A 14,269-nucleotide genomic window follows, 5' to 3' on the forward strand; every position below is an offset into this window, starting at 1 on the left:
CCTGACAGTTATATTAACAGTATCGCACTTTTTATGTATCTTACTTTTGGCCAGCGAATCACTTAACACCTAGCAAGTGGCATTATGGACTAAACATTACAATCCTGTTGCTGCAGGATTATTTTGTTGTGACAATACTGGTCAAAATAAGATACTACATCTGTATGATGGTGTACAGTGGTTTGTGTGGATTCATTTGGTAGACAGGAGGGTTTTTCTCAAAGACAATATTCAATTCAGTTTATTTATTAGTCTTTTCTCAGAAACATTCTGGAGACCAAAATGATTGCTTCCTGCCTGGCCCATCTGTGGTGTGTAGAGCCCTGTTTATCTAGACTGTTACCGGGTAGCTCCCTGAAAGGCCCTTTTCTTCTGCTCCCCTGCTGTGACTCACAATGGGACCTCGTCTAAAGCTGTCACGCCACCACGGTGTGTGTGTGTGTGTCTCTCAATGCGACCTGTGACTAATACTGTCAACCCATTGTGGCTTCACTCAACATCTGCTGCTCTGAACCTCCACTCTCTGTGACTGGCATGTCCCATGGTGCTCTGTGATTCCATGCCCGCTGTCGCTCTGATGATACTGCTGACACACAGACACATACTCACACATTCTCTCTCACTCTCTCTCTCGCTCTCCTCCCTTCCACACTGTCACACACTAACACACTCCTACAGTCCGTGGAGTTTTGCCAAACTTCCAATTACATTAGAGAGACAAGGAACAATGGTGCTTTGCAGGCTTAGCCCCATCATCCCCAGACTGAAGGACCACCATGATGTAGGACCATCAGACTGTAGAACCACCATGCTGTAGTACCATCAGACTGTAGTACCATCAGACTGTAATAGCATCAGACTGTAGTACCGTCAGACTGTAGTACCATCAGACTGTAATACCACCAGACTGTAGCACCATCAGACTGCAGTACCATCAGACTGTAAAACCACCAGAATGTAGTACCACCAGACTGTAGTACCACCAGACTGTAATACCGTCAAACTGTAGTACCATCAGACTGTAATACCATCAGACTGCAGTACCATCAGACTGTAATAACATCATACTGTAATGCTATCATACCGTAGTACAATCAAACTGGAGTACCATCAGACCTTAAAACCATCAGACTGTAGTATCATCAAACTGTAGTACCATCAGACTGTAGTACCATCAGACTGTAGTACCACCAGACTGTAGTACCACCAGACTGTAGTACCATCAGACCTTAAAACCATCAGACTGTAGTACCACCAGACTGTAGTACCACCAGACTGTAGTACCATCCAGACTGTAGTACCATCAGACTGTAATACCGCCGGACTGTAGTGCCATCAGACTGTAATACCATCAGACTGTAATACCACCGGACTGTAGTACCACCAGACTGTAGTACCACCAGACTGTAGTACCACCAGACTGTAGTACCACCGGACTGTAGTACCGTCAGACTGTAGTACCACCGGACTGTAGTACCACCAGACTGTAGTACCACCAGAATGTAGTACCATCAGACTGTATTACCGTCAGACTGTAATACCACCGGACTGTAGTACCACCAGACTGTAGTACCATCAGACTGTAGTACCACCAGACTGTAGTACCATCAGACTGTAGTACCATCAGACTGTAATACCACCGGACTGTAGTACCACCGGACTGTAGTGCCATCAGACTGTAATACCATCAGACTGTAATCCCACCGGACTGTAGTACCATCCAGACTGTAGTACCATCAGACTGTAGTACCACCAGACTGTAGTACCACCAGACTATAGTACCATCAGACTGTAGTACCACCAGACTGTAGTACCACCAGACTGTAGTACCACCAGACTATAGTACCATCAGACTGTAATACCATCAGACTGTAATACCATCAGACTGTAATCCCACCGGACTGTAGTACCACCAGACTGTAGTACCATCAGACCTTAAAACCATCAGACTGGAGTACCATCAAACTGTAGTACCATCAGACTGTAGTACCATCAGACCGTAGTACCACCAGACTGTAGTACCATCAGACTGTAGTACCATCAGACTGAAGTACCATCAGACTGTAATACCACCGGACTGTAGTACCATCAGACTGTAGTACCACCAGACTGTAGTACCATCCAGACCATAGTACCACCAGACTGTAGTACCACCAGACTGTAGTACCATCAGACTGTAATACCACCAGACTGTAGTACCACCAGACTGTAGTACCACCAGACTGTAGTACCACCAGACTGTAGTACCATCATACTGTAGTACCACCAGACTGTAACACCACCAGACTGTAGTACCATCAGACTGTAGTACCTTCAGACTGTAGTACCACCAGACTGTAGTGCCATCAGACTGTAATACAATCAGACTGTAATACCACCGGACTGTAGTACCATCAGACTGTAGTACCACCAGACTGTAGTACCATCCAGACTGTCATCAACCCCCTGGTGTAGGGTTAGGACTGTGGCTCGGACCATGTTATCAACCCCTTGGTGTAGGGTTAGTACTGGGGCTTGGACCATGTCATCAACCCCCTGGTGTAGGGTTAGGACTGGGGCTTGGACCATGTCATCAACCCCCTGGTGTAGGGTTAGGACTGGGGCTTGAACCATGTCATCAACCCCCTGGTGTAGGGTTAGTACTGGGGCTTGGACCAGGTCATCAACCCCCTGGTGTAGGGTTAGTACTGGGGCTTGAACCAGGTCATCAACCCCCTGGTGTAGGGTTAGTACTGGGGCTTGGACCATGTCATCAACCCCCTGGTGTAGGGATAGTACTGGGGCTTGAACCAGGTCATCAACCCCCTGGTGTAGGGTTAGGACTGGGGCTTGGATCTTGTCACCAACCCCCTAGTGTAGGGTTAGGACTGGGGCTTGGACCATGTCATCAACCCCCTGGTGTAGGGTTAGTACTGGGGCTTGAACCAGGTCATCAACCCCCTGGTGTAGGGTTAGGACTGGGGCTTGGACCATGTCATCAACCCCCTGGTGTAGGATTAGTACTGGGGCTTGGACCAGGTCATCAACCCCCTGGTGTAGGGTTAGTACTGGGGCTTGAACCATGTCATCAACCCCCTGGTGTAGGGTTAGTACTGGGGCTTGGACCATGTCATCAACCCCCTGGTGTAGGGTTAGGACTGGGGCTTGGACCATGTCATCAACCCCCTGGTGTAGGGTTAGTACTGGGGCTTGGACCAGGTCATCAACCCCCTGGTGTAGGGTTAGGACTGGGGCTTGGACCAGGTCATCAACCCCCTGGTGTAAGGTTAGTACTGGGGCTTGGACCAGGTCATCAACCCCCTGGTGTAGGATTAGGACTGGGGCTTGAACCATGTCATCAACCCCCTGGTGTAGGGTTAGGACTGGGGCTTGGACCAGGTCATCAACCCCCTGGTGTAAGGTTAGTACTGGGGCTTGGACCAGGTCATCAACCCCCTGGTGTAGGGTTAGGACTGGGGCTTGAACCAGGTCATCAACCCCCTGGTTTAGGGTTAGGACTGGGGCTTGAACCATGACAAAATCAAATCAAATTTTATTTGTCACATACACATGGTTAGCAGATGTTAATGCGAGTGTAGCGAAATGCTTGTGCTTCTAGTTCCGACAATGCAGTAATAACCAACAAGTAATCTAACCTAACAATTCCACAACTACTACCTTATACACACAAGTGTAAAGGGATAAAGAATATGTACATAAAGATATATGAATGAGTGATGGTACAGAACGGCATAGGCAAGATGCAGTAGATGGTATAGTGTACAGTCTATACATATGAGATGAGTAATGTAGGGTATGTAAACATTATATAAAGTGACATTGTTTAAAGTGGCTAGTGATAATTTTTTTACATGTATGGCAGCAGCCACTCAATGTTAGTGGTGGCTGTTTAACAGTCTGATGGCCTTGAGATAGAAGTTGTTTTTCAGTCTCTCGGTCCCTGCTTTGATGCACCTGTACTGACCTCGCCTTCTGGATGATAGCGGGGTGAACAGGCAGTGGCTCGGGTGGTTGTTGTCCTTGATGATCTTTATGGCCTTCCTGTGACATCGGGTGGTGTAGGTGTCCTGGAGGGCAGGTAGTTTGCCCCCGGTGATGCGTTGTGCAGACCTCACTACCCTCTGGAGAGCCTTACGGTTGTGGGCGGAGCAGTTGCCGTACCAGGCGGTGATACAGCCCGACAGGATGCTCTCGATTGTGCATCTGTAGAAGTTTGTGAGTGCTTTTGGTGACAAGCCGAATTTCTTCAGCCTCCTGAGGTTGAAGAGGCGCTGCTGCGCCTTCTTCACCACGCTGTCTGTGTGGGTGGACCAATTCAGTTTGTCCGTGATGTGTACGCCAAGGAACTTAAAGCTTTCTACCCTCTCCACTACTGTCCCGTCGATGTGGATAGGGGGGTGCTCCCTCTGCTGCTTCCCTTGGTGTAGGGTTAGTACTGGGGCTTGGACCAGGTCATCAACCCCCTGGTGTAGGGTTAGGACTGGGGCTTGGACCAGGTCATCAACCCCCTGGTGTAGGGTTAGGACTGGGGCTTGGACCAGGTCATCAACCCCCTGGTGTAGGGTTAGGACTGGGGCTTGGACCAGGTCATCAACCCCCTGGTGTAGGGTTAGGACTGGGGCTTGGACCAGGTCATCAACCCGCTGGTGTAGGGTTAGGACCGTTAGCTCTGTAGGACAGCAGAGATGCAGCGTAATGATAAAGTAGGTGTTGACATAGATTACCTCTCCAGCTTTGGTCAATTTTAAATCAGATCTTAGAAATGTATTTATTCTTTATTATGAAAACGAACATAGTTTGGGTGTGATGCCTTCCTTCATGGTTTGAAATGCTTTTGAGCCAAATAAACATTGTACGGGATAAGTTTGGCTTTAGACAGAGAGGATAACTCTTATTCTTATCAAATCACTGGTAATCCTATTTCACATTATTTTACACAATGGCAAAAGTGTTTGCGTCCCAAATGGCACCCTGTTCCCTATTTAGTGCACTACTTTTAGCCAAAGCACTATCAGTGCCATTTGAGACAGAGACAATGTCTTACCTGATTGCTGGAGCCTGAAAGTGGATTGGAAACGGAGTGGCAGAGAAGCTGTCATTGCAGGGAAGTTTAAATACACAGACTCCACCATTAAAGTCAGACTCCACTATTAAAGTCAGACTCCACTATTAAAGTCAGACTCCCACCAATAAAGTCAAACTCCACCCTTAAAGTCAGACCTGGGGGGCTCTGAGGTCATGAGAGGGGGGTGACCTGGTGGGGCTCTGAAGTCGTGAGAGGGGGGTGAGATGGAGGGCTCTGAGGTCGTGAGAGGGGGGTGACCTGGGGGGCTCCGAGGTCATGAGAGGGGGGTGACCTGGGGGGCTCTGAGGTCATGAGAGGGGGGTGACCTGGGGGGCTCTGAGGTCGTGAGAGGGGGTGACCTGGGGGGCTCTGAAGTTGTGAGAGGAGGGTGAGCTGGGGAGCTCTGAGGTTGTGAGAGGGGGGTGACCTGTGGGGCTCTGAGGTCGTGAGAGGGGGGTGACCTGGGGGGCTCCGAGGTCATGAGAGGGGGGTGACCTGGGGGGCTCCGAGGTCGTGAGAGGGGGGTGACCTGGGGGGCTCTGAGGTCATGAGAGGGGGGTGACCTGGGGGGCTCTGAGGTCGTGAGAGGGGGGTGACCTGGGGGGCTCCGAGGTCATGAGAGCGGGGGGACCTTAGGGGGCTCTGAGGTACTGGAACATTGTAATAAAGCAGTGCATGTCATTGCATTTGTGTAGTGACATATAGGATTAGAGTAGAGGCCTTACAGAAGTTGTCACATGGGGAAAAACATTGTACTTGGGTCCAGGAAGAATGGCCTTTTATAAAGACATTTCGTGCAATTGTACATCATTTTATATTACTTTAGAATAATATTTTTTTATACAGCACAAATGATCGAAATGACAGGCTACTTTGACGCTGACAAACTGATATCAATAAAAACGACCTCATCTTGAATCCATCAATAGCCTAGGCCTAGGTGTGTGGAGACTTATTGTACAATATGAGGAGGAAATGACAGTCCTAGAAAAGCTTTCCAGTTTCACTGACTCACCCAATGATGCACAGCTCACTGGCCGCTGATGGCCAATACTCTCATGCTGAAAGCCTGTCTCTCTTGATTTACTGTGTAAAACAATGTTTGCTCAGTAGGCCTATTTGGAAGTTGATCAAATATTTTAATGGTCTACATTCAGATTATAGTCTTCTCCTTTAAGCATGAGCCATTTGCTTTCCGACCTGTGTATTTCCGCAATTGTATTTGAAATATTGTGAAAGCCTGGTTCTGGCTGCATGCTGTTTACTGACAGATTTGTTGTGCGTTCCCGGGCTATATGCTTTGTGATTGGGTTACATGAACACAATCCACAGCTAGGTAATTTTTTAAAAGAAGCTATTCATCCTCTGTGTCTAAATTATAGGCCTACGTCTGGTATAGTATTCTGTAGTATTTCATTTCTTTCTGAACTGACAGCAGTAATTCTATAACTTTGGCAAATTTATTTCAATTAATCAGAGGTACAGCAGCTCCTCCAGCGCCCTTGCCACGGCTATGATTCTATAAGGAATGAAATGAAGTGCAATGCTGGAGAGATGAGAGTTGCAGGCTCATGTCTAGCAGAGAGAGGGAGAGCGATCATAGAAAGGGAATCTCATTCTAGTTCTGAGGGAGATACAGGAGTGCTTCTCTCTCTCACCACAGCACCGGCCACACGTTGGTCTCATTCTAGTTCTGAGGGAGATACAGGAGTGCTTCTCTCTCTCACCACAGCACCGGCCACGTGTTGGTGTCATTCTAGTTCTGAGGGAGATACAGGAGTGCTTCTCTCTCTCACCACAGCACCGGCCACGTGTTGGTCTCATTCTAGTTCTGAGGGAGATACAGGAGTGCTTCTCTCTCTCACCACAGCACCGGCCACACGTTGGTCTCATTCTAGTTCTGAGGGAGATACAGGAGTGCTTCTCTCTCTCACCACAGCACCGGCCACACGTTGGTCTCATTCTAGTTCTGATGGAGATACAGGAGTGTTTCTCTCTCTCACCACAGCACCGGCCACACGTTGGTCTCATTCTAGTTCTGAGGGAGATACAGGAGTGTTTCTCTCTCTCACCACAGCACCGGCCACGTGTTGGTCTCATTCTAGTTCTGAGGGAGATACAGGAGTGCTTCTCTCTCTCACCACAGCACCGGCCACGTGTTGGTCTCATTCTAGTTCTGAGGGAGATACAGGAGTGCATCTCTCTCTCACCACAGTACCGGCCACACGTTGGTCTCATTCTAGTTCTGAGGGAGATACAGGAGTGCGTCTCTCTCTCACCACAGTACCGGCCACACGTTGGTCTCATTCTAGTTCTGAGGGAGATACAGGAGTGCTTCTCTCTCTCACCACAGCACCGGCCACGCCTTGGTCTCATTCTAGTTCTGAGGGAGATACAGGAGTGCTTCTCTCTCTCACCACAGCACCGGCCACGTGTTGGTGTCATTCTAGTTCTGAGGGAGATACAGGAGTGCTTCTCTCTCTCACCACAGCACCGGCCACACGTTGGTCTCATTCTAGCTCTGAGGGAGATACAGGAGTGCTTCTCTCTCTCACCACAGCACCGGCCACGTGTTGGTCTCATTCTAGTTCTGAGGGAGATACAGGAGTGCGTCTCTCTTTCACCACAGTACCGGCCACACTGTTGGTCTCATTCTAGTTCTGAGGGAGATACAGGAGTGCGTCTCTCTCTCACCACAGTACCGGCCACACGTTGGTCTCATTCTAGTTCTGAGGGAGATACAGGAGTGCGTCTCTCTCTCACCACAGCAACGGCCACACGTTGGTCTCATTCTAGTTCTGAGGGAGATACAGGAGTGCTTCTCTCTCACCACAGCACCGGCCACGTGTTGGTCTCATTCTAGTTCTGAGGGAGATACAGGAGTGCGTCTCTCTCTCACCACAGTAGCGGCCACACGTTGGTCTCATTCTAGTTCTGAGGGAGATACAGGAGTGCGTCTCTCTCTCACCACAGTACCGGCCACACGTTGGTCTCATTCTAGTTCTGAGGGAGATACAGGAGTGCGTCTCTCTCTCACCACAGTACCGGCCACACGTTGGTCTCATTCTAGTTCTGAGGGAGATACAGGAGTGCGTCTCTCTCTCACCACAGCACCGGCCACGCCTTGGTCTCATTCTAGTTCTGAGGGAGATACAGGAGTGCTTCTCTCTCTCACCACAGCACCGGCCATGCCTTGGTCTCATTCTAGTTCTGAGGGAGATACAGGAGTGCTTCTCTCTCTCACCACAGCACCGGCCACGTGTTGGTCTCCTTCTAGTTCTGAGGGAGATACAGGAGTGTTTCTCTCTCTCACCACAGCACCGGCCACGTGTTGGTCTCATTCTAGTTCTGAGGGAGATACAGGAGTGCGTCTCTCTCTCACCACAGCACCGGCCACGTGTTGGTCTCATTCTAGTTCTGAGGGAGATACAGGAGTGCGTCTCTCTCTCACCACAGTACCGGCCACACGTTGGTCTCATTCTAGTTCTGAGGGAGATACAGGAGTGTTTCTCTCTCTCACCACAGCACCGGCCATGCGTTGGTGTCATTCTAGTTCTGAGGGAGATACAGGAGTGCTTCTCTCTCTCACCACAGCACCGGCCACGTGTTGGTCTCATTCTAGTTCTGAGGGAGATACAGGAGTGCTTCTCTCTCTCACCACAGCACCGGCCACGCGTTGGTCTCATTCTAGTTCTGAGGGAGATACAGGAGTGTTTCTCTCTCTCACCACAGCACCGACCACGCGTTGGTGTCATTCTAGTTCTGAGGGAGATACAGGAGTGCTTCTCTCTCTCACCACAGCACCGGCCACGCGTTGGTCTCATTCTAGTTCTGAGGGAGATACAGGAGTGCTTCTCTCTCTCACCACAGCACCGGCCACGCGTTGGTGTCATTCTAGTTCTGAGGGAGATACAGGAGTGCTTCTCTCTCTCACCACAGCACCGGCCACGCGTTGGTGTCATTCTAGTTCTGAGGGAGATACAGGAGTGCTTCTCTCTCTCACCACAGCACCGGCCACGTGTTGGTCTCATTCTAGTTCTGAGGGAGATACAGGAGTGCGTCTCTCTCTCACCACAGTACCGGCCACACGTTGGTCTCATTCTAGTTCTGAGGGAGATACAGGAGTGTTTCTCTCTCTCACCACAGCACCGGCCATGCGTTGGTGTCATTCTAGTTCTGAGGGAGATACAGGAGTGCTTCTCTCTCTCACCACAGCACCGGCCACGTGTTGGTCTCATTCTAGTTCTGAGGGAGATACAGGAGTGCTTCTCTCTCTCACCACAGCACCGGCCACGCGTTGGTCTCATTCTAGTTCTGAGGGAGATACAGGAGTGTTTCTCTCTCTCACCACAGCACCGACCACGCGTTGGTGTCATTCTAGTTCTGAGGGAGATACAGGAGTGCTTCTCTCTCTCACCACAGCACCGGCCACGCGTTGGTCTCATTCTAGTTCTGAGGGAGATACAGGAGTGCTTCTCTCTCTCACCACAGCACCGGCCACGCGTTGGTCTCATTCTAGTTCTGAGGGAGATACAGGAGTGCTTCTCTCTCTCACCACAGCACCGGCCACGTGTTGGTCTCATTCTAGTTCTGAGGGAGATACAGGAGTGCTTCTCTCTCTCACCACAGCACCGGCCACGTGTTGGTCTCATTCTAGTTCTGAGGGAGATACAGGAGTGCTTCTCTCTCTCACCACAGCACCGGCTTTGTGTTGGTCTCATTCTAGTTCTGAGGGAGATACAGGAGTGCTTCTCTCTCTCACCACAGCACCGGCCACGCATTGGTCTCAAACATGCCTATAATGTTTTGCAAACCATAAGGCTGGGCCGGCCCAACACAAATTAATTCTTAGAATATCAGGTTCGGGCTGAAAATGGACGTTTTCACATTATGTTTATTATAAGGGGCAGGTGAATTAGGAAAGAGGCAACTGGAATGAACTCTGATCCCTTTTAATTCACATTTTTATATTGAAAACAGTCTTTTTTTTTTCTCATGTCGGTACTGGATCCGGGCAAGTAGGTTCCGGAACGAAACAGTCCAGAAGGGAGAGGTGCCACGTCAGGATCCAGCTCAAATTAAGCACTGATTGTTAACGAGTTCAATCAGCATATGGGGTGATGGAGATGGGAGATTCACATTGCACTGATTGTTAACGAGTTCAATCAGCATGTGGGGTGATGGAGATGGGAGATTCACATTGCACTGATGCTCCAGCAGACCTGAGTTCAAATACTAAACTGAAACATTTCAAAAACTTTGAGCGTTTGCTTGAGTCTGCCTGCGGTGCCAGATGGGTGGGGCCATTTAAATTAGTTCATTTGACCAGGGAAGCTCAATCGAACCCATATAAAGTATTTGAACTTATAGTAAATAGTATTTGAACCCAGGTCTGTGCTACAGCAGTGTCTTTCTGACACTCAGTGTGTGAACTCAACTTCACACTATTTACAAGTTAGCAAGTACATGGTGGGAACTGAGAGTGTGTCTGGAGGCTGAAGTCATATTCTGTGAAGCAACAACAGCCTCAGAAAGCACTGAGGTTTTATCCAGAGAACATCTAGGCCTATATAGATGATTTTTGAAAGTCAGGAAGCATCCTTTGCCTGTAACTCATGCAGGATACGTTACAACACTGTACATAGCTATATGCTACACTCATAATGACATTTGAAATGGCTGTATTCCCTTAAAGCCATTGTGAGTGTAAAGTTTACTGTTCTATTTCTGATTTGTTCATTTCATTTTTGTTTATTATCTATTTCACTTGCTTTGGCAATGTAAACATGTTTCCCATGCCAATAAAGCCTTTTGAATTGAATTGAATAGTGCTTTGTGATAATGTGTGGACAACATAAATGGCAAAATATAATATGGTTCATGTATTCCTTTCCTGGGTGTAATTATTTTGTTATCCATCTAGCTTTCTTGTCTATATGTAAACTGCAAGATTTTGTGCAACATGAACTAAACCTAAACCAAACTAATTCCTCACTTGTTTTGTCACCCTCAGTGGCCAGCATCCAGAGGCTCCCGGCACTGTCTGTGATGACTGACATCAACTTCCCTATGAAGGGACGTAAAGGCATGGTGGACTGGGCCAGGAACTCTGAGGACAAGGTGGTTATCCCCAAGGGCATCTTTCTACCACAGTCTACAGGTAACACAACCGTGATGATGATGGTGATGAATATGGTGGTAGTGATGATGATGATGGAGGAGGAGGAGGAGGAGGAGGAGGAGGAGGAGGAGAGGAGCAGGAGCAGGAGCAGGAGACTCTTCTTCAGGCTGTGTTTAACCATGTTCTTTACTGTATTCTTCAGGCTGTGTTTAACCATGTTCTTTACTGTATTCTTCAGGCTGTGTTTAACCATGTTCTTTACTGTATTCTTCAGGCTGTGTTTAACCATGTTATTTACTGTATTCTGAGCAGCGTTTGAAACTCGTGCAGTAAGAAATTGGTTCATTTCCAAATGTCCAGTAGTCATGGCTGATTATGTGTAGTTACTTCCTCCAGAATGACCCCTTTGTTGCTCCATCATGTGACCCCACTGATCAAAATAGAATGCCTGGAGTTTGACCAACATTCTAGAATCTAGTGGCGTACTACTGTAAACCTAGCATTCCATTTCTAATGTCAGCACTAGCTGGGTCATTCCTACTCTGTACCTTATGAACATCAGAACTTTTGGAGGAAAAAGTATATATACTGTATATATATAACAATACGATTCTATCAGAAAAGGGACATGTTTGATTTTCAGAAAAACATATTGGTCAAGCTCAGGCACCTATTTTTTTAGGTGCATTTTCCGACCTGTTGGGTGCATAACCCTAACAGGGTGGAAACTAACAGCGTGGAAATGTGGAGCAAGATTGAGCCAGCATAATGGTGAACTTCTCTATCTCACATATTTAAAATGCTGTGAATTTTCTCTATAATTTAGCCTTAACAGGATGGAGATTTAATACGGGGACATACAGACTAACAACATGAGAAATGTAAAAATATTGATCAAACTGAGCCTTTATATCTATGGAGCTTTGCACCATTGTTTTCTCACCATTGAAATGGTGACACTTCCTGAATGTGGTAGAAAATATTAAAATATTAATAAATACAATAATCATTATTGATGAGAGAAAATTTAACTAAGACTATAAAATAATGAAGAAAGATTTTAAATATTTATTCTTTCATGGCTTGTATTTCTGGTGGTAGTTGATGAATAATACCTAGGGACATCGCAAAAACACCTACGTCCACAAAAAACATGTTAAAAATGCAGAACATTCCCTTTCAAGATATTTTTGTGTTTTTAAGGAAAAGGACATCTGACCTTATATTATAATCCTTCTGGAATCCACATGTTACAATAAATAAGAAGTGATATTTCCTGGAGACAGAAAAGGGTAGGAATGGCGCAGCTACAGTATAGCAACGGCAGTGATCGACAACATCTACCATGACTCTATGATAATAATTGTGTAAATGAGACCTGGCAAACAAGCAGAACCAAAGATATTGTCGTTCCCTTAACCCAATCTCAAAGGCTTAAAGCAGGAGTGGAATGGTATCAAACACAAGGTTTCCATGTGTTTGAAGATGCCATTTCATTCGCTCTGTTCCTGACATTATTATGAGGCGTCCTTCCCTCAGCAGCCTCTGCTGATGTTTGTATCTTTTTAAACCAAGCCAGTGCAGAGCCCAGATTGTACATTACTGTGACAGACTATTTGGTTAACTGGCTTAATCAGTCTTGTCTGGACTGTATCAATGATAGACAAAATGGCAGTTGATTTTCTAACTCAACGCCGAAAACCATCTCACTCTTACTGAGTGGCCAAGACGTTTAGCAAGGAGAACTATCCAGGTAGCCTCCCAAGTAGCACCCTATTCTCTATATAGTGCACTACTTTTAACCAGAGCCCTATGGGCCCTATGTAGGGAATAGGGTTCCATTTGGAGCAGAGATCCAGAGATCTGCTCCAACAGGTGTCGACAGCCTCCATATCGCTGCCTTACAGCAGTGGTCACCAACCTTTTCTGAGTCAAGATCACTTTTGCAGTCAAAAAGCAAGCCGAGATCTACCGCTCAGAGTCTTTTTAAAACGGAACATTAACCTAATAAAAACAGTTGTGTAGCTGCTCCAAATGGAACCCGATTCCCTACATAGGGCCCATAGGGCTCTGGTTAATAGTAGTGCATTATATAGGGGGGGGGGGGGGGCAGTTCCTCTTTGTGTTCCGTAGGTAAACCCCATGATTATGTAGTGGATGAGCAGGTAGGGGGGGGTAGGGGGGTAGGCAGGTAGAGGGGGGGGGGGGGGGGCAGTTCCTCTTGCTGTTCCGTAGGTAAACCCCATGGTTATGTAGTGGATGAGCAGGTAGGGGGGGTAGGGGGGTAGGCAGGTAGGGGGGGGGGGGCAGTTCCTCTTGCTGTTCCGTAGGTCAACCCCATGGTCATGTAGTGGATGAGAGCTTCGACTGGAAGCCACTGGAGTGTGCGGTGGAGCGGGGTGACATGAGAGCAGTTGGGAAGGTGCCTCGCATAAATGTAAATAATTTGCAAATTTATTTTACAGGACTGATGGTAACTGATGGTCATAGTGATTTCAAGATAACTCGGGGAACTCTGGGAAAAAATGAAGTCAAAGAGTGCTCTTCAGGTCAGAAATTTGGAGCCCTAGAAAGATGCCAGAGTTTCCGACTTGGAATTCCAAGTTGGATGACCATTCAAAATATTTTTTCCAATAGGATCTAGTTTTTTTCAGAGTTCCCAGTTGTCTTGAACGCACTGAAGTCGGAAGTCAGAGATTGGTTTTGAAAACTGCATTAGTCTCAGCAGAGAGGGAGAGAACAGAAGAGGGCCAGCCTCTCACGGTCCCTGCTCTCTCCTTCCTTTCCTCCAGTGAAATTGACCAGAGACAAGGGACACTGTCTTCCACCTGATTTCAAAACTCGAGTCACACCACATCGGCCTCATGCACAAATTCATGTTGTTCCTATGACCAGAGAAAGTGAAATATTCCTCCATATTGAAATAGACAGGACAAGCTGTTAATAATAATAAATACGCAGGGCTATCGATACACATCGTTACTCATTCAATGCAGCGCGAGTGGAAGATAGGAGAAGCAAGTTTTATGCTTTGTAATAGCGTTGAATAATAACAGTGTTGACAGTGCTGAATAAACTTAGAC

The 14,269-nt window shown here is 47.4% G+C and overlaps 1 protein-coding gene across 1 annotated transcript in view; it reads left to right on the plus strand.

Moving 5' to 3' along the window:
- LOC120040083 (adhesion G protein-coupled receptor B3-like) overlaps positions 1 to 14,269 on the plus strand; it is a gene marked incomplete at its 5' end in the record, with an annotated part of 140,518 nt that overhangs the window by 72,464 nt on the left and 53,785 nt on the right. Inside the window, one exon of the mRNA XM_038985346.1 lies at positions 11,079 to 11,225. Coding sequence (XP_038841274.1) covers positions 11,079 to 11,225 — 147 coding nt within the window. The remainder of the gene's footprint in view (positions 1 to 11,078; positions 11,226 to 14,269) is intronic.

This window comes from Salvelinus namaycush, unplaced genomic scaffold (genome assembly GCF_016432855.1).
Source record: "Salvelinus namaycush isolate Seneca unplaced genomic scaffold, SaNama_1.0 Scaffold321, whole genome shotgun sequence".
NCBI classification, from domain to species: domain Eukaryota; kingdom Metazoa; phylum Chordata; class Actinopteri; order Salmoniformes; family Salmonidae; genus Salvelinus; species Salvelinus namaycush.